Here is a 21,859-nt window from a genome sequence, read left to right as displayed (position 1 = left end):
AGAAAACTGGTTCACTTTGGTGGGGTGGGGGCGGGTGTATACGGCATGGTGGAAATAATGGCCAAATGCTCCCAAGGACATATCATCCAGTTCCATCTGTGCTTTTGAATTCTTTTAGTTGTTTCGTGTCGTTTCGCTGTGGAAGCATCCCACAAAAGGGTCGGAATGCTTCGCCCTGTGGGCGTAAAATGGTTGGCTGGCAATCTACATGACCTAGTTCTGGCGGACAATGAAATCTGGCCCCAACTGCTTGCAGCGATGAGTGCGTGTGAAGTCGTGAAATATATGTTCAGCATAAAGAGCAGAGAGCATTGATCCTGTGATAGCTAGTGATTTACATGTGTAATTGATAATGGTTTTTATGTTTTTAGAATGTGTAGTGTGCTCAGGCAACAGTATAAACCGTAAAAATAAATGAAAAGAAGTGATTGCAATTTAATTGAGAAAGTGCTAAACATCGGTACAAACAAAACCATTCCGTTTGAAATCTTTGGACATTTCTCATCGAAAAGATAGGTAAGTTTTCATCATTGAAAAAAAAAAGAAAAACAAAAGTTCAAGTCCTCTCGAAAAACTTCTGTTTCAATAATTCCCATCCATCAGTACCGTTCTGAATCATATTTCGGACGCTTAAGGCATTTGATGCAGAAAACAGATCTAAACTTTATGCACAGCTATTATTTAGTTGATAATTTCATCAAATTAGTTCAATATGCTTTCAAGTTTTCTATTGTAGTGCCTATTTGATTGAAAACATTAAAGATTATCGAATAATATGTTTTTTCCATTGAAGCGAATTCGAATCAAACTTTGGACACTATTTATGAAAAAAATCAAATTTCGGACAGAGTGAATTCGAATTTCGGACACTCTGTTTCCATAGCGTTTCTTGTCGTCTTAAGTTCAATTTATATTTCTGTACAATTACAAATGCATTAAAATCACCAAACATGCAAAAATAACAACGACTTGCTCTGTCTAAAAATGTACTGCAGCCTTCCATGCACACACAAGTATCTTGAAATTGTCTACAACCTTTGCACAATGGTCCAGGAGATGCATTGAGGTGGAAATTAGCATTTAGGACTCGACAGTTATACTCTAGACAGAAACTGCCTTCGACAAAGTTGTTACATATGATAGAGCGCTCTTTTTCATGTTGCCAAAAATAGGGTGACGAACATTTTCGATTAAATAAAAAATCTATCTTTCTTATCTCTATATATAGAGGTAAACATAGTTCGACAATGTTGTGGTTCCAGTTATTTAAAACATCTTTGTAGAACAAAGTTTTCTTCTAAATCTTGAAATAACCGATATAGCGCCTAATTTCCTAATTTACGTTGGGGTCACCATTAAAAAAACTGTTTTTTTGCTCTAACTTTTATATTTCAAATTCTACATACAAACTATCTTCGAAAGACTTTTAGAACATACACATTTTGCGATGCAGAACTTGTCAATATCTCAACTTCACTCAATGTTATCGATATTTCATCCCAAAAAAACGCAATTGTTTGTCATTCTTTCTGGGGCATACATAAACAAAGTTTATTGGCGGCATTTGAAAGAACAGAGTTCACTCTTCATAATGTGTGATTTTCAAAACTATGTTCTTTTTCGTGTTTGAGTAAATTAAAATTGAAATCATGAGTTGCATTAGAGTGACCAAAAAAAACCGATTATTTTACTCTAACTTTTATATTTAAAATTCTACATCAAAATTGTTAGAGTTATTTCAAGAGATAGAACTATGTTTATCTCTATCTATACAGCCATTCAATGCTAAACCGGTATAGTGGTTCTCAGATTTTCGTGAAAATTGGTAGTTTTGTTCCTTATCGCAAAACATTTGACCCGTATTTTTGTATTTATTTCATGTGAGTGACCATTTCCATTTTAAGGTTGTCCGAAAAATCAACTTTTTCCTCTTTTTCCAAAAATGACTTTTTTCAAAAATTCATAACTTTCGAACTACTACACCGGTTCAGATGATCGACATATCAAATTAAAGCCAATAACCTTGTCTATTTTGAAAAAATATGTCGAAACCAGAGAGGCGTTGTTTTCGTTTTTGAGGTATGATTTTCCAAAGCTAACCAATGGTCCGAAAAATCATTTTTTCCCCATTTTTTTCCACTACAAAAAATCATAACTTTTGATCTACTGGACCGATTTAGATGATCGACACATCAAATTGAAGCCAATGAGCTAGCAATGAGCTTGTTTGAAAAAATATTACATTCTGAATAAGAAAGGATTTTGTTTTCGTGATTATTGATTATATATGTTTTTTATAGCTTACATCGTTTCGGAACCACGGGCACAATATTTTATATTTTTTGCTGAAAGCTGAGTTTTTTTCAATATATCCAAAAAGGTGTTATTTTTCGTTTTTAAGTTATGATTTTTCAAATTTAACATGTTTTCGGTTTTCGTTCAATATTTCTATGCGACTAGACTGGATGTATGTGACTATAATCCAATTAATTGGCAAATGTGTTATTTAAAAAAAAAAAACGCTAGTAGGCTTCAATTTGATTCGTCGATCATCTGAATCGGTCCTGTAGTTCAAAAGTAATAAATTTTTGAAAAAAGTCATTTTTTGGAAAATAGGGAAAAATGATTTTTGGACCATCGGTTAACTTTGAAAAATCATAACTCAAAAACGAAAAAAAACGCTTCCCTGGTTTCGAGATATGTTATTTGAAAAATCCTCAGCTTTCCAGGAAAAATATAAAAAATATAGTGCCTTTGGTCCCGAGACCATGAAAACTAAAAAAAAACAAATACAATCAATAATAATGAAAACATAATTCAAATTATCTGCAACTGTAGTATTTTTTCCAAAAAATACCAGATAATTGGCTTTAATTTAATATATCGAACATCTGAATTGGTCCAGTGGTTCAAAAGTTATGAATTTTCGAAAAAAATCATTTTTGGCAAAAATGCGAAAAATTGATTTTTTTGGACCACCCTAAAATGGCCTGAAAACTCACATTTTAGTATCACCAATTTCAAGTGTCCGAAATATGAATCGTGGGGAAAAAGTTCGATTCAAATTTCGGACATTTTATTTTGTAATTTTTTGGAGAAAAATTTCATTAAGCTTGATTATTTTTAATAATCAACTGCGAAACACTTGCCAAGCAGTATCTGTAAACTGATAACCATGAGATGAGAACTGATGAAACACGACAGAAATTTAAATGTTGATGAATGGTTAAATTCTACATGCTCACGCTAAGCGAACGTCAAACACAACCGATAATAAGTAGCGCTGTTAGATTTCTACCTACTATGTTATAATTCAAATGTAATTCTCATTTAAAATGATAGTGAAGCCAAGGGGTTACTGTAAAGAAATAATTGGGATGTTAATTATATAGTTATATGATCAGGGCATTAAGCATTTCAAAATATTATTACAATGTGTCCGAAATATGATTCAGAACGGTATATGCTAAATCGGAGATTTTTAAAATTAAATACCCTTCAACAGCATACCCATAGCTCATAACTTGCCCTTTTCTGCGCTGGAAATGACGCTCGTAGGAGCATCGAAGGACAAATGTTGTTGGCACGTTAATTTGTGAGAATCTTGCGCCACCACCCCTTCGGTGAGGTTAGGAGCATGGGAGCAGGGAACTACATGAAATATCGAACAAAGGGTTCAACACGCTCGGAACGGTAACGATAACGAGGAAAGGATCCCTTGTATCAATAGCCTTCCTCTCTCAATAGCATCTCTCGAAGCATCGCTGAGGTTGGGTTGAGTTTACTTGTTGAGACGAAGAAAAGAACACGGACAAGCATCCTTCTCGGACGGCCTCGTCGTTTCCTGATGTGGATGAGTGCCGTATCTGGCAGATTTCAGTGAGTACTTTCCCGATGGTACACACTTGACTTCTTGATATGCCACCCACAGATGTGCTGATAATATGTAGTCTGACCAACGTAGAATAACTTCTGTCGGTCATTGAACAATGTAAATCATTTTAAAACATCAGATATGTAAATTTATGACACATTCGCATGCCTTTCGCCTCGCCAGAAATATGTTGTCGCATAGCTCAGTTTATTGGTACATTTATATGTCAGGGAAATATTAATTCGACACTGATCGAGAATCATTCGCATACTCAGGTCAATGTTCATTAATGTTTACATTTGAAAGTAATTATTTTCTTATCAACGCCCAAAAAGCTACCATTAGTCGTTTGTGGAATAAATTCAAGAATGTTCAAGGTCAATGTTCAATAATGTTTACATTTGAAAGTACAGGTCGGACTCGATTATCCGGAGTATTAACTTTTTTTTCACTCCAGATAATCGAATCCTCCGGATATTCGAAGCATAAATAAAAACGAATTTTCGTTCGGTAAACGTAATATAATTATGATTTGCACTTATTTATTAAACGGTTTTATCTAGCTTGGACCCGTTTGTACGTTTGTGACTTTGAAACTTTGTAACTTTGTCTGTAGCGCTGTACCACATTAATAGAAAATTAACCCCCTTCCTATTGACCGTTTGATCTGAAATTTGGAACACACCTTTATCTCTGGTGTCATTATAAAACTGCGTATTCCATGATCTTGAAAATCCAAGATGGTGGCCGGTACAGAATGGCGGATTATGTAAATATTTTCTCAGAATCCCATCAATATGGGTTTTCCCAAAACCCCGTCAATATGGGTATCGAATGAAAGGTCATGACCTCATAGAATACAGTTATTTGTGAAAAATGCAAATACTAAATGGCCGCCATCACAAGATGGCGCCATATAATTTTTTTTCACAACCCCATCAATATGGGAATCAAATGAAAGGGCTTGACTAGTAGAACACAGTTATTTATGAAAAATTCAAATCCAAGATGGCGACTACTACAAAATAGCGGATTGCATATTTTTTCAGAACCCCATCGTTATGGATAGCAAATGAAAGGGATTGACTAGTAAAACACAGTTATTTATGGAAAATGTAAATCCAAAATGGCCGCCACCACAAGATGGCGCTATATATTTTTTTACAACCCCATCAATATGAGTATCAAATGAAAGGGTTTGGTTAGAAGAACACAGTTATTTATAAAAAATGTGAATTCAAAATGGCCACCACTACAAAACGGCACCATATTTTTTTTAAAGCCCCAAATGAAAGTGCTCGACTGGTAGAACACAGTAGATCATGAAAAATCAAAGTCCAAGATGGCTGTAGTTCCCAAATAAACAATTACTTTTTAATGGTTTCATTGGTTACATGTATGTTTGAGTGTTTGTAGGATTGTCCCACATTAATTGAAATTTGACCCCGTTCCTGATCACTGATTCATCTGAAATTCGGAACATATATTTAATTCTACTACCATTATAAAACTGCGTATTCCATGATCTTGAAAAATTGTGAATGGCTTGACTTGGAGAATACATTACATTATGAACAACAAAGTCGAAAAAGTTGCCGCCACAAAATGGTCGACTTTGTATTTTTTTCAATCCCCTTAATATCAGTATCGAAAATGAAAGGGCCATTTTGTAGTTGCCGCCATCTTGGATTTTAATTTTTCTTAAATAACTGTGTTCTACTAATCAAGCCCTTTCATGTGATACCCATATTGATGGGATTCTGAGAAAATGTGTGATTCGCCATTTTGTAGTGGCCGCCATCTTGGATTTGGCGGATTTCTACTAGTCGAGCCCTTTCATTTGATACCCATATTGATGGGGTTGTGAAAAAATATACAAAAATAACTTGTGGTGGCGGCCATTTTGGATTTGTATTTTTCATGAATAACTGTATTCTACTAGGTAAGCCCTTTCATCTGAAACCCATATTGATTGGGTTGTAAAAAAAATATGTAATCCGCCATTTTGTAGTGGCCGCCATCTTGGATTTACATTTTTCATAAATAACTGTATTTCACTAGTCAAGCCCTTTCATTTGATACCCATATTGGCTATTCAATATGGAATTATTATACAAATTATTCAAAATTTCCGAAAATCAAAAATAAAATACTGCGGATAATCGAGTCTAAAATTCCGGATAATCGAATCCCGGATAATAGAGTCTCCAAAATTTATACAGCAAACGGCAAAAAGCCGTTTGCTGTATAAATTCAAGACCATTAGCTTCACTGATAAGTCTGACAGAGCAAAAATCATCATCTTCATCGAGGAAGAACATTTCCCGTGAAGTGTAACAATCAAGAAATGAATTTGTTGCATTTGGGCCAGCGAAAATACAAGGCAAATTTCAGCTCCTCCTATCTTCATAGAACTACCGAGTCCAAAACACGACCGCTCATTAAGATTCCCATTTCCACTTTAGGGCGGTCAACTTTTTTTTCCAAAAATAAGTATAATGAAACAGGCGTTCGGCGGACAACGATTCGATAACACTTAAGAAATTCGTGACGCAGTTACATCGTACTTCAAAAAGTTGGACGCTACGCATTCGCGCTCGGTACAGAAAAACTCGTGCCACGCTATGAAAAATGCCTCGAACGTTGCGGCGATTATGTAGAAAAATAGAAAATAAAACATAAATTACGAAAATCAGCTTGTTTTTTGTTCTAACTTTATTTTTCCGCGATTTCTGAGGCACTGAAACTTATTTTTTGAACGACTTAATTTGTTCTTGAAAAGAAAAATATAATGCGAAGTGTATCAAATTGAGATATACTGACTGAACGCCAATATCAAAAATACTTTGCGAAATTTTGCTGTGGAATTTATGTTATTGAAAAAGCATCATATCTGGGAGGTGATTTTAGCTTAAATGAACAAAACAATCAATAACGCACTCCGATCAAATTTCAAGCTACACCCAAAATTGATTTTTAGCTCATGTTTTGTCATCCCGATTTATTTCATTAATTGAGCGTAAAAATGACAGAAAATGCCATGACTCACAAATACTGGTAAGCATTTGTATAATATACATGGTACGGCAATATAACAAGGTGAACAACTTCAAATACCTTGGAATACATTTAGACACAGGTTTATCATGGACACAACGGATAAATTCTTTAGAAAGAAAAATTTCCTCACTTTGTGGTATATTAAAGAGAGTATGCTACTTTGTATCACAGAGACCATTGATAAAGTTTTATTTTGCATATTTTCACTCATTACTGCAATATGGAATAGTGGTTTGGCATGTAATACGAAACAAACAATCCTCGATCCAACGTTAGACTTATATTCCGACGCTTCTCATAAAATATTGCATCTTCTTGGACTACGCGAATATCAGACTATTAAACTTATCCACAACGTTATAAATGACAATAATATTCACCATAACTTGACAATACCTATAGTAAATCATCAACACATCACACGACAAGCACAAAATTTAATGCGAAGTAGAGCAACAACTAATGTTGGTCAGCAACGCATTCTGTTTTATGGACCATCTCGTTTTAATGCCTTGTCATCTGAAATTCGAATTATCACACGTTCTGATAATTTTAAAAAGAAATTAAAACAATATCTCAAAACAATGACCACTGTTTTCGTAATATAGATCGATCAACCACAATAATCCATGTATCGTTGTATGCTTGCCAGTACCCTATTTTGTGAACTTAATGTTTATTTGTTTTTTTCTTTATATTATATGTTTTTTCCTCTTATTTTATGGATCCCTTAAAAGAAATATTATTTTTCACTGGGGTGCCATATATTTTTGTTCTTCATGTTTTCGTCCACTCACCTCGTTTCTAAATGTTTGTTTGTGTCCTTTTTTTTTAAATAACTGGAGCCCAACTCTAGAATCCTCAAATAAGAGTATCTTCGAGATGGGAGTGAGTGGAGGGCATCGCAAAAAAAAGATTAATACGAGCAAGCGAAACAAAAGACACGTTTCCAAAAAGCACGCATTATTTCGCCACATATGTACACGGCCCAGACCGAGATGGAATAGTTCTCCTTCATGCTGAAAAGTGTTTTCTAAGAGTAAAATTAGCAAACACTTTTCAACTTCAATTTGTAATGAGATGTAATATTATCACACATCTGCGTAACAGTGTCATTAGCTATCATTAGCGTGGTCGTGTAAAACAGTAAGGTAAATGATCTTGGTTTGTCCGATTTGGGGTGTTTTTACGCTAATAGTAAATGCAAATCGATTTTTCTTCATGAAAATCACACATAATCGATACGAGTTTGGGTTTGTTGAAAAGCCCCAAGTCTCTAGTCGCTAATACTACCACAAGGCGTTGAAATTATTCAAATTTTTATGTTTTTTAACGATTTTCCTCAAAGAGGAATTATGATCATGGTTTGACCACCTCTAATCATGGTTTGTCCAAAGAATGATCATGGTTTGTCCGGCTTTAGAAATCACCATTTTTGAATGAAAACATTCGAATTCTCAAGTAGATGTTACATTTATCATTGCTTGAGTTTACTGTCATCATATTGATCCATTCATAATTTAGGCTTTTTTCAGAATAATACCTTTTCTTGGGCATTTTGAAAGCGTTACCCTCAACACACTCAACACAGAGAAACTTTATTTCTGCTATGCGCGAAGGACACAATAAACAAACTGCAGCGCGCCAAGCGGTTGCCATAGAAATCATGTGGACAAAATAACATCATTGAATTGGACAACTCATGATCAGAATTGAGCTCATCAAAATGCGTTAATTTAATGGTTAAGCTTTGAAAATCTGATACAAATAGTGTGCAAGCATGATGTTTACAATATTTGTAAGTGTTATAATCCAGAAAAGGTCTGAATACGTGCGAAAGAATCATCTGGTGATCGATTAAAAGTTAGCTCGAATGAAGGGCGCATTGACACAAATAGAAGGTGTATTTTATAATTCTTTAAAACATGTCATTCCATAAAAAATACTATAAAACTACTGTAAATCATGAAAAAGACAATTTTATTAATATGTTTTGAAACATTCGAATACATTATTTGACATAGGAGCGCTGAATTAGAGCATTCAAAAAAGTGGGCAAACTATGATCATATTTTCGACTGGACAAACCAAAATCATTTACCTTATATCATTCCAGTCGGCCTTAGTTCGATCTCCGTTGACGCCGTTGAAACCTTTTTTTTTTGTGTGCAATCCCAAAAAAAAAGAAAAAAGAAAAAAATAAAGAGATGTCTACTTCCATACATACAAACATTTTAAAGCGTTGGGAGACATATGACATTATTTGCCTATTTGACGCTCTCAAGGCAGAAAATGACATGTTTTCTGTCGAAAATGAAATGTTTGGGTGTGTAGTCCATTTATTGTTCATTGCTTTTGTAATGTAGAAGAAGCTAATTTCATTTTACGTAAAAGATGAAAATCGCCTCCAAAAAACCCTACATTTATTAAGATATAATATGTATGGATAATGTATCTGAACCCCGAATAGGGTCAATTACTGTAACAAACCTAAAATTGCACCTAATTGCAATTTTTTAATGGGAAAAAGATTAAGAATTCATTCATTTAAAACACTGTTAAACTTCATCATTTTATAAATATCAAATTTTGCGCTTAACGCTTGTTATAATGGTTTTTACAACTTCCTAAAGCGCCGTCTTTGGATTGGGTGTAGTTCAAGATAATTGTGAAGATTAGCAGGGGTTTCGTACAACAATGACATGGTTTGCTTCATACATTTATTTCATCACGGTTTCGGCTTAGTGACACGATACATAAATCGGGTCAAAACAAAGGATTATCATTGTGGCTTTTGATGAAAACATGAAATTTTACAAGCATTCCTTTTGAAAAAAAACCTTAATGATTGTGCCTGAGTTGATGAAAGATTGGTTTTTCCTACACCCAAAGTTAATTTATAGCACAAATTCTGTCATCCCGATTTATTACATTCAGAGATCGAAATTCTCGCTCGGCTGCGCGATAAAAAATCAGTCAATCAATCTAGTTTTCGATGAACCGTGTATTGTTGATATTTTCGTCTCTTCCTTTTCACCGAAAATTCTTTTTCAGAGAGAAAGATATGTGGAAAATCTCTATCTCGGAAGTTCAACGAGAATGCTTTTTCGTCTCTCATTTGGCACTGAAAATATGGAGCAAAAAATTAAAGCTAACTTTACCAACATTAGTCTGTTAGAGCAGCGTCCAAACGTTCTGCATTTGGACAGCGTCTGAATTGTACAAATATTAATCCATCTCATGTTCACTTCACGATGAAACCCAATATTACCGCATGTTTTCAGCTGTACTGAAGAAGTGAAAAACCATTATCGGCATCAAGGAGTCACTGAAAACGAAGCCATTTTTCGGCAATCAGAACTCACCGAAAAATGAAAATCGGTTTTGCGTTTCTCGCGAGAATCGAAGTGAGCGTATAATATTCTCTCAGCTATTTTTCCCTGTGGGGAAAAATGGATGTTTTTCGTCTCAAATCGGCGAGCATTTCGATCTCTGATTACATTTAATGAGCTGAAAAATAACATAAAATGTTCTACTCCCCAATACATTTATATCATTTGTATAGTGTATATGCTAGAGCCAATATGAGGGAGCGAAACAGGAGACACATTTAAATGAAAGCATATGAAAGCTTTTCGTATAGTTTCCCACAGCCCAGACAGAGAAAGATATATTCTCGTTCATGTTCTTCTTTATCGTCTTAGAAAACACCTTCCAACTTCATTTTATGATGAGGTGTAATATTATCACGCTACAATATAACAGCGCTGGCAGCTATATGGATAGCGTGGTCGTGTAAAGAGACTTTGCATTCCAGTCGGGCTTGGATCGATCCCCATTGACGTCGTATGGACTTTTTTTTTGCACAATCCCAAATGAAAAGAGAAAAGAAAACAGAAAGAGATGTCTGCTCGCATACATGCAAACCATTTTTAAGCTTTTAAAATAGCTCATTATTTGCACATTTGACTCTCATGCACAGGAAATGGAATATTTTCTGCCAAAGATAATATGTTTTCTGCCAACGCTAGTTTGGGTGTACAACAGGTACAAATTGACACATTATTAGGTTCTGTCTTTACTGGTGTTTACAATGCAAAAATCAGGCTTTGTCGTTCAAAATATTCACATAATGTAAGATTCATCTACTAGTTATTTATTTTATTATAAAATGTTAACTTTTATTATTATTTAAATTACAGTTAAAACAGCAGTTTTCAATATTCCTAAATGTAATTTTTCATTCATACATATGTATTAATGTAACCTTCTTTTGTTATTCTAAATTCAATGCTAGGTTTACCAAAATAAAATAAAACTGTTGGTTTTAGAATTTTATTTTCAAATTTCTTCTTCAAATATTTTTTTAAACTACGCCATGACATTTTTAGCAATAATCAATTGGATAGTAAGAGACAGCTAGTATTATTTTTTTTCATGCCGGTTTTTATACTATAATCAGTAGAAATAGTTCTGATCATATTGTCGGTATACCTAGCGTCCAACAATGCTACGAGAGCAAATCATATCCTTCATTTTATTGTTATTGTTATATTTATTATTGCACTAGCTGACCCGGCAAACTTCGTCCCGCCCAAAGTTTATTTTTTTGTAATCAACACCTTCAAACATTCACGTTTTCTTACTTAGCGCACGTTCATTGGTCCAATCGCTGTTCATTGATTGATCTTCTAATTGACCCTTTAAAATTACCTTTTACTATAAAATTCCTAGTACTTCTACCAAAACTCGTCATTTGAATAATTTGCTTGATTATTTCTCTAGTTATGCAACCCCGCTTCTTTAGAGAAGGGGGAGAAGTGTTAAACCACCATAGAAACATTTATTGCCCCCTAAATCATCCAAATGCCAAATTTGATTCCATTTGCTTGATCAGTTCTTGAGTTATACAGAAATTTGTGTTTCATTTGTATGGCAGCCCCCCTTAGAGAGGGAGAGGAGTGTCTATTTATCTTAAAAACGTTTCGTGCCCTCTAAAGGCTTCATGTTCCAAATTTGGCTCCATTTGCTTGATTAGTTCTTGAGTTATGCAGAAATTTATGCTTCATTTGTATTGAACCCCCTTCTTAGAGAGGGGAAAGGTGTGTTTATTCACTATAGAAACGTTTCGTACCCCCTAGAACCTTCACATGCCAAATTTGTTTCCATTAGCTTGATTAGTTTTCGAGTTATGCAGAAATTTGTGTTTCCTTTGTTTGGCAGCCCCCCCTTAGAGAGGGGGAGGGGTTTCGAACCATCATAAGAACCTTCCATGGCCCCTAAAACCCCTACATAACAATTTTCACGCCGATCAGTTCAGTAGCTTCCAAGTCTATAAGAATCAGAAAGACATACAGACATCACTCCATTTTTATATACATAAATAGATTGGAATACAAAATTTAATATTTTTAATTGTTGCTATCCCAATTGCTCTGAATACAATACTCTAGAAAAACTGATGTACAAACATTTTAAAATCGATTGGGAAGCTTCGGTCTTACATTACATAACAATCTATCTACAATTTAGCTAATACTTTCCATATCATCACTCTCTTCCTCCGCAGTAAAACCCGTGACATTGGAGCGCAGAAACGTTCGCCCACTAGCAACCACCTGGACGCAACGAATACCGGACGCACGATACCTCTCGACACCCCGATGGCCACTAAGGCGGATGGCACCGGCGGTCCCCGGAACAATGGACACGAGATGGCCCCGCTGAACACACGTGCCCGCGGCGATGGCAAGCACGGGGTCACCATAATGCTATCCCCACCGGACCGCAACTCGATCGGTTCCAGGGAGGGAGCTGGTCTCCCGGACGGGGATCCAGATCGAGCCGCATGGTCCGGCAAAATGCAATTTTTCCTCAGTATTATCGGCTACTCCGTCGGGTTGGGTAACATCTGGCGGTTTCCGTACCTGTGCCAGCAGAACGGTGGAGGTGAGTAGTATTTGAGATATAGTTAGAGTTAACACGTATGGACATTTGGTTTGTAAAGGAAACGATCGATATTACCATTGCTATACACCCAAACTAATTTGTGTAGGTGAAATTAATTGAATTGTGGGAAAATATATCTACTCGCACACTGCTTAGTTGGCATATTGCCACCAGGCACTGCGCTCGAAAGTTCGGCCAGGAACGAGCATCTCTCGCATCTCCGATTATCGCATGGCCGTAAACACGTAAACACCACCCTTCCCCCCCCTCCACCTCCTCATCCTCCTCCTCAGTAGTGGGCCATTGCCAATTCTACGGAAAAACTGGTGACCGAGTTTAACCCGTGCTTGGCACCGCCCACAGGACACACGTGTGAATATTTCCAACTTGGATTTGGATGCTCAGTATGGGATCGGGGCGAGAAAATTGATTTTGGAAGGATATATGTTCGAAATCAAATTAAGTCAGTCATTGCTTCTCGTTCACCCGTCGGTGGGATGCCGGAAGTCTATCCTATCGAACAAAGACCATGTTGGTAAGAGATGATTTGCAAAACGACTCGGGTAGCTTTGCCGGTTTTTTGGCGCCAGGTCGAAGCGCTCAACCAAGACATCATGACGACATTAACGTGACAGTCGACGGAGTGTGTGATGTGGATGGATAAGAATTTCCATTTCATTTTTAAGACGTATGTTAACCGACACTAGTCAAAGAAAATTGGCGCACAAAAAAGCGACCAGCGCAAATTTTTAGTTGAACACACGCTTCTATAACAAGTTTCTGAATTTCTGATGAAATTCGAAGAGAGGTGAATTTAAACGTTATTTTTTTCTGATAATCCATACCGAGAAATACTATGAAATGTTGCCGTATTGGCAAGGACCCAACTATAAACATGGATGGTGCATGGATTTTGCTGGAGTTTTGCGCCGAAAAGGAAACGGGACCAATATTTTCATCAAAAATGATTCAATAATTTCATTTATTTTAATAATTGCTTGAGATTCCCAGTTAGATCATTACGAATCACTCCCAACCTTAAATAAAAGCGTGATGAGAATTATTCAGTTGCGTTAAAACGTTTTTTCGACTGTTTTTGTGCACTCAGGTTAGAAAAAACTCCGGCAGAAGTTCATGAATGACTAGCTGACCCGGCAAACTTCGTCCCGCCCAACATTTGTTTTTTGTTATCAATACCTTCGAACATTCACGTTTTATTACTATGAGCAAGTTCATGGGTCCATTCGCAGAACTGTTCATTGATTGATCTTCTAATCGACCCCATTGAATTTACCTTTTACTATAAAATTCCTAGTATTTCTAACAAAACTCATCATTATAATATCAGATTATTTTCAGACACAACTCTCGTTCAAGATTTTTCAACGACTTGCAAATAACATGTTTCTCCGTTACATGGAATAAATGTTTTATACAGAAAATATGATAGAATAAAGACAGCTCTAAATCGGACAATTCCTTCCTCGAGTTCTGCTCTTATCAACACATTCGGCGATGCTCTTTTATTGGCATAGATAGAAGAAGATATAGGAGTGCGTTCCATCACATTAAAATCCATTTCCAGTTTCGAACAAAGATCAATACCGCTAGCGCAAACATCAAATGGACTAACAGCGCTTGTTACAATGCAATTGTAGAACATGTGGGAATTTAATTTTCCGTTTTTCCTTCAGAGTTTTCCGAACATTTTCAATTGTCATGTTTGGATGGAATATATTTGGTTGAAATATGTGTAATATTTTTATGGGACCCCCTCTCCATTCCAGAGGAGGGAGGGGAAACATTTCTCATACCCAAAAACCCTCACATCCCAAATTGTGCTTGATTAGTTCTCGAGTTATGCAGAAGCTTGTGTTAGTGTGCCCCCTGTAATTTGTGTTTCTTTTGTATGGCAGGGCCCACCCCCCCCTGAGAGGGTGGTAGAGTGTTTAACCACCATAGAAATATTTATTGTACCCTAATGTGGAGAGTCTAACCACCATAGAAACATTTATTGCACCCTTAAAGCTTCACAGACCAAATTTGGTTTCAATTGCTTGATTAATTCTCGAGTAATGCGGAAATTTGTGTTTCATTTGTATGGCAGACCCCCCCCCCCTTATAGAGGGGGTGGAGAGTCCAACCACCATGGAATCATTTATTGCACCTTAAAACCTCCATATGCGAAATTTCGTTTCATTGGATTAATTAATTCCCGAGCATTGCAGAAATTTGTGTTTAATTTGTATGGCAGCCCCCCCTTAGAGAGGGGGGAGGGGTCTCAAACTCTCAAACTATCACGAAAACCTTCCCCGGCCCCAAAAAACTCTATATACCTATTTTCATGTTGATCGGTTCAGTAGTTTCCGAGCCCATACGAATCAGACAGACGGACAGGGTGACAAAAATCCATTTATATATATATATATATATATATATATATATATATATATATATATATATATATATATATATATATATATATATATATATATATATATATATATATATATATATATATATATATTAGGCTGTCAAAAAAGTCCTGCGATATTATTTTTGAATTTTCATTTGTTCATAAAATTAGTTACAATCATCTGTTTTAAGTCAAATATGCGCCGTTTTGTTCGATGACTTGTTCCCAACGAGATGCCAACTTCATAATACCCCTGTTATAGAAGCTCGCTTCCTTATTGGCAAAAAACTCGGATAGCCAATTTTCACAGGCCTCTTTTGTGGCTAACTTCTGACTACCAAGCTCGTTCGCCATGGACAAAAACAGGTGGTAGTCACTTGGTGCAAGGTCCGGACTATACGGCGGATGCAAAAAAAACCTCCCATCCGAGCTCCCGGAGCTTCTGGCGCGTCACCAAAGAAGTGTGTGGCCTGACGTTGTCCTGATGGAAGACAATGCGGTCTCTGTTTATCAAAGATGGCCTCTTCTTCATGAGTGCTACCTTCAAGCGGTCCAGTTGTTGGCAGTACAGGTCCGAATTGAGCGTTTGGCCATAGGGAAGCAGCTCATAATAGATTATTCCTTGACAATCCCACCAAACACACAGCAGAACCTTCCTGGCCGTTAATGAGGGCTTGGCCACCGTCTGAGCCGCTTCAGCGGGCTTCGACCACGACCGTTTGCGCTTCACGTTGTCGTAAGTGACCCACTTTTCATCGCCAGTCACCATCCGCTTCAGAAACGGGTCGATTTTGTTGCGATTCAGCAGCGATTCACATGCGTCGATACGGTCAAAGATGTTTTTTTGCGTCAACGTGTGTGGCACCCATACATCGAGCTTCTTTGTGAATCCAAGCTTCTTCAAATGGTTAATAACGGTTTGATGACTTATCCCCAGCTCTTGGCCGATGCTACGGCTGCTACTATGCCGGTCTTTCTCGGCTAATTCAGCGATTTTGTCGCAATTTTCGACGACAGGCCTTCCGGAGCGTGGCACATCTTCGACGACCTCTACACCAGAACGAAAACGTTGAAACCATCATTATGCGGTGGAAATGGAAACTGTATCGGGTCCATAAACTGCACAAATTTTATTGGCAGCTTGAGATGCATTGTTGCCTTTGTCATAGTAGTACTGTAAAATATGTCGGATTTTCTCTTTATTTTGCTCCATATTTGCGACACTATAACTCACGAACGACTTAACCAAACAAAACACTGTCAAGGACTATATTATAGCGCGTAAAAATACCTTTCCAACAAGCTATAGTATGACTCGATACAATTAATACAACTAGAACTACGCGCTTACAACGACACCTCGCGGAAATAGCGCAGGACTTTTTTGACAGCCTAATATATAGATTTGATGAAGGTTATGTTGATCAAGCTGCAATAAGAAATTATTCCAGCCGGCCGTATCTGAGCAGCAGGCAATCACCAAGAAGGAGTAGCTTGAGGTGCTGGTGAAAAACATCTTCCCGGCGAAAGAAGTGAAAAACTTCTTTTCGTGCTCATAATAAAAGACCAGAAGTACTTGATGCTTGAATTCAACGAATGGCAGGGGACGGGTACTTTACGTTCCCCAGGTAAGCGATGACGTCGAATATAGTATCCACATTAAGTTCTCGAAGAAGGTCGTTCTCTGACAGACGTGAAGGGAATGTCCAAGCCGCTCTTCCTTCGAGTCATATGGTGAACGGGTAGATATATAGTACGAAGTGTTTGCCGGAAGTTGCGGGGGTGATGTGGTCTTTATGTCGAACCTGGGTTCAGCCCATAATGCCAAAAGGTCACTGGAGGATGGATCGGCTGGAGATAAACATTGTCGCGAAGACCGCCAACCTTCCTAACATTCTCCAGCTGCGTCCGATAGATAACTTTTGGGCGAAAGGCCAAAACGGAGGTTAAAGAACATACATCTTTTCATCGGTCATGCTAGAGGTTTCGGCCAACTTTCGTGAGGCCGCCCGGCACTTCATTTACGATACTTCATCAAACAATCCTACCTCTTCCTGTCCAGCATATACTGGTTCTTCCGGTTGATTTAACCCATTAAGTCCCGATCGTGCTAGGGGACCGAAGATGAACTTTTCGTCTAACTGAAGTTGGTCCCAGCGGATCAATAAGGGACTTTTATGAAAATCATTTTTCAATTTTGTTGCTACCGTTCCCAGTTGACACTCTCTGAACAAAAAGTCCACTGCCGGTGCGATGAAACCAGCTTAAGATATTAATCTTCGGATGCATTGAAAGCGCTCTTGAACAGTCTGCCAAATGGAAATTTGTTTTGAGGTTCATCCATTGAAGAAAATCAACACGATGAAATTGTGATATTGAAATATATTGGTATCGCGTTTCTTTTGCCGAAAGCGGGACGTAATCTTACGCGGGACATTTTGTTGAAATGCGGGACTGTTCCGCCTAACGCAAGACGTCTGGTCAGTTTATATTATTTGCGTCAACTTTCTTAGTAGTACTTAGTTGAGAATTCTATGCCGAATAATACGCTTTGAATGTATTCTGGTGTGACAAGTTCTAGAATACGCGTGACCACAGCGCAAGCCGGAAGAAATTTCATTGATGAAAAATCTCCCGGCCAGAACGGGAATTGAACCCGAACTCCGAATTATAATGTGGGACGCTAACCACTCGGCTGCGGGAGCACATATATACAATATATACTTAAAATATAAAATGAAATTATAAAAAAAAATTAATTTCAATAAATAAAAATCTCATTCAAAAACTGGACAAAAAACCCCGGATACTAACCCATTATAATAACAATATCGAACCAAATAATGGCGCTGTGTTGGCCCGATAGCTTTAATTTTGTTTCCAGAATGATTCAAAACGTTGGTTAAGTTTTTTTATGATTATTGAGTTTTTAAAAACCCCCCATACGTAACGCAATTCCTATCTCTAACACACAGTAAGTAATGAATTCTCGACCCCTCGACGTATCCATTAATCCTTTAACGACCAAGCTATGAAATTTATTTTTTAAAGAAAGAATTTTTTTGCGGAAAAAGTCAAAATATATAAAATCGCCAAACAAAATATTACATTTTTGTTCCGGTAGGATGTTCAATCCAATTTTTTTTCTTACATCACAATGTGTGCTCTTCTATCAAAGTTAAAATTTTCCAAAATCGTGTGTTTATCAGACTCGATTACATATCATCTAGCGTTCACAGAGTCAAATTTCACCTTAAAATGAATCTTATTTGCCGTATAATTAAGATTAACATTTTAATAATAACTAAGTCTTATATTAGATACTAGATTGATTGACTGGATAGGACAAGGATTTAGGACTACAAAAAGGCAGTTTGGTTTGATGAGGAGGGCAGAAATCAAACAGTGATATCATTTCTTTTAAAAAATTGGTAAAGAGAGAGAGCATAAAGTTGAGTTCGCGACTAGTCAAGATATCTCTAACCGGTAAGTCAGATTGTCTTCATATTGCCCTGAGTGATTCCGATAAATGAGACATGGCGAAATGAAACTTTATACATGACCAGACCTTAGCAAAAAAATATTGGAGAAAAGTTCATATAAAGGGTGTGTCACATCAAATTGCATCACGGAAAAAACGCTGTAGAAATTTAATTTTTAGGAATTATATCTTCAGCTTTCGCTTATAATCAGATAAGAGTGTATAGATCACGTTGGCCATGCTTCACTGTCAATTTTCCGTAAATTTGGAAAAATGTCGTCGAACGAAAAAGAGCGTCGTGAATTAATCCTGCGCACTCATTTCGAGAATCCGGAGTTGTCACATCGGGACATCGGTAAGATGCTGGGAATCGTCCAATCCACGGTCAGCAGAGTACTAAAACGATACTTCGAGAACCTAACCATCGACCGGAAGGTGAAGAACGGCAAAAATGGATGCTCCGTCAGTGAAAAAGATCACAAGCGCGTAGTTAAGCAGTTTAGACGTGATCCGAGAAGTTCGGTCCGGGATGTCGCCAATAAGCTGAATTTGTCAAGTTCACTCGTCCAGCGGACCAAGCAGCGGGAGGGCCTGCGTACATACAAGGTTCAGAAGGCTCCTAACCGCGACGAAAGGCAAAACATGGTGAGGAAGACGCGAGCCCGGAAGCTGTACACCGAAATGCTGACGAAGCCGCATTGCCTGGTAATAGGCGACGAAACCTACGTCAAAGCGGACTTTCGTCAGCTGCCGGGCCTGTTGTTCTTCTCCGCAGAGGACAAATTCAGCGTTCAGGAGGAGATTCGCAAACAGAAACTATCCAAGTTTGCCAAAAAGTACATGGTGTGGCAAGCGATCTGCTCTTGCGGAAAGCGGAGCGCCCCCTTCGTGATGATCGGCACGGTAAACGGGCAGGTTTCCCTTAGGGAGTGCCTACAGAAGCGCTTACTACCTCTATTGAAGCAGCACGAGGGCCCGACCATCTTCTGGCCGGATCTCACTTCGTGCCACTATTCATAGGACGTGTTGGAGTGGTACGAAGCCAACGGGGTCATCTTCGTGCCAAAGGAAATGAACCCGTGCCAAAGAAAAACTACAACCTGACGTTGTACAGAACCTTATGAACGGGGTAAAGAGCAAGGTGCGAGCATAGAGATGAACCAGCCTTTGGCTGAAAATCTCTTTAATAAAGAAAGAAAAAAAAAAAAAATATATATATATATACAGGGAGGCCTTCCCCGCTATATCTCTCCCGGGGAAGGCCTCCCGGGTCATGGAGGCCTTGCCAACCCGCTGTCTCCCGGGCAAAGGAGATACACCCAGACAATGGAGCTAAGGTCAAGACGAATACTACGAATGCGATCACCCGAGGAGGGTCCCCGAACTGGAGCTGGTCCTGGAACGGGCGTAAGAGCGAGCGGCCAGCGGCTGGAGGGCGATGTGCAAGAGCGGGCCACCAGTCGGGTTCAACCCGAAGAGCTACCGCCACACGGAAACAGCAGCCATCGACATCACCAACGAAACGCTGCGCCTACGAGGCGTGTTGCGACTGTCAGACGACAGTCGTCCACACTTGTGGGTACTACTAGGCGACGGATCATGTGGACACACGAAATGAATGAATTCGTGATCCGCGCCTATTACATCTGCACTGCTTTGGAGACGGACATGAGCGGTCGCCCTCGAATACTCGCAATGTTCGAGGAAGCGTATCCAGAGTTCGTCGGGAGGCTTGACCAAAACGCGATGAACGCGAGGCGTAGAGCGATTGTACGCAACAATATGCTCTCCCAAACGCAAGTCGACGAGATCAAGCAGCAGGTGCAGAGAGAACTAAGCTCCAGAACAAGCAGAGCAAGCGATGTGTCGAGACGAAGTTCAGTACGGCTGAGCAATTCATTCGCGAGTGGGGCACGCGAATCAGCACCAGTGGAGGCCACAGTACAACAACCCTCTGAGCCGGAAGATCCACAGCCAGATCAACAACTACTACGCGATCTGGTCTTCCATTATGACGAGGCGATCTCACAGTTCCGCGACACGGACCCTTTGTCGCGCCCCAGGATCCCGAAGTTGCAGCATTCCCGCAGGCTGACAAGTGCAGTAAAGCTCATGAACGAGCACGTTCTTCCGCTGCACTTGGTTGATGCTGAGAACATGGAGGAGCTGCAACTGAAAGTTTACTGTGCTGCTGTGGCGACCGCCAAAAGTTTAGGATACCGTATTAGGCCAAGAGGCGGACTGCTCCAACATCTCCGTGAAAGGCGTGAGCCTCCATGGCGGAGGAGATTGGAGCAACGGATCCTAAACAAGCGCGCCGCAATTGGAAGACTGATGGCGTACAAAAGAGGCAGCAGATCGGCGAAATTATGTTGCCAAGTTGCTGTGATCGTGCGGCCTACTGAACTTCGCCAGCTGGGAGCTCACCAGCTGACGGAAAAACTCGACACACTGGTACAGCAATTGAGCGTCCTTACAAAACGGCTGAAACGTTACTCTGACTCTGCAAAGCGCCAGGAACAAAATCGGATGTTCAGAGATAACGAGAAAGCGTTCTACGACCACATTAGCGACGAGAAGCCCGACTACCGCGAAGGTTTGCCAGATATTAGCGATGTGACGAACTTCTGGGCTGGTATTTGGGAGACCCCAGTAGAACATCGCGACGGGCAAATGTGGTTAAGACGGGAGGAGGAGAGTTGTGGTGAAATTGGAGAGATGCCAGCTATCATCGTCGGAGAGAACGATGTCCGCGAAGCCTCGCGGTACCTGAGGAACTGGGCAGCACCGGGCCCCGATGGTGTCCAGAACTTTTGGCACAAGAAGCTGACCGTCGCACATCCAAAGATAGCTGAGTGCTTCAACAAGGTGCTACGTGACCCACACAACCTTCCTCAATTCGCCACCCGTGGCGTCACCTTCCTCCTCCCGAAAGACAGCAACACATTGAACCCATCAAAGTACAGACCGATAACGTGCCTATCGAGTCTGTACAAAATACTGAGCAGCATAATTACCGCCAAAGTTTCTGCTCACTGCGAACAGCATCACATCATCGCAGAAGAGCAGAAAGGATGCA

General features: G+C 38.8%; 1 protein-coding gene across 9 annotated transcripts in view; it reads left to right on the top strand.

The window, feature by feature from the left end:
- LOC129771667 (sodium-dependent neutral amino acid transporter B(0)AT3) overlaps nt 1-21,859 on the top strand; it is a 147,674-nt gene that overhangs the window by 38,155 nt on the left and 87,660 nt on the right. For all 9 annotated transcript variants that reach the window (XR_008742446.1, XM_055775558.1, XM_055775553.1 and 6 more), the window contains exons 2-3: nt 372-516; nt 12,504-12,883. Coding sequence is in view for 8 of the 9 variants with exons in the window: in XM_055775558.1 (XP_055631533.1) it covers nt 12,598-12,883 (286 nt within the window). In the remaining variant the exon portion in view is untranslated. The remainder of the gene's footprint in view (nt 1-371; nt 517-12,503; nt 12,884-21,859) is intronic.

Source organism: Toxorhynchites rutilus, chromosome 2 (assembly GCF_029784135.1).
Source record: "Toxorhynchites rutilus septentrionalis strain SRP chromosome 2, ASM2978413v1, whole genome shotgun sequence".
Lineage (NCBI taxonomy): Eukaryota > Metazoa > Arthropoda > Insecta > Diptera > Culicidae > Toxorhynchites > Toxorhynchites rutilus.
Note: the sequence above shows the minus strand (reverse complement) of the source record. Positions and strands in the feature narration are given on the sequence as shown.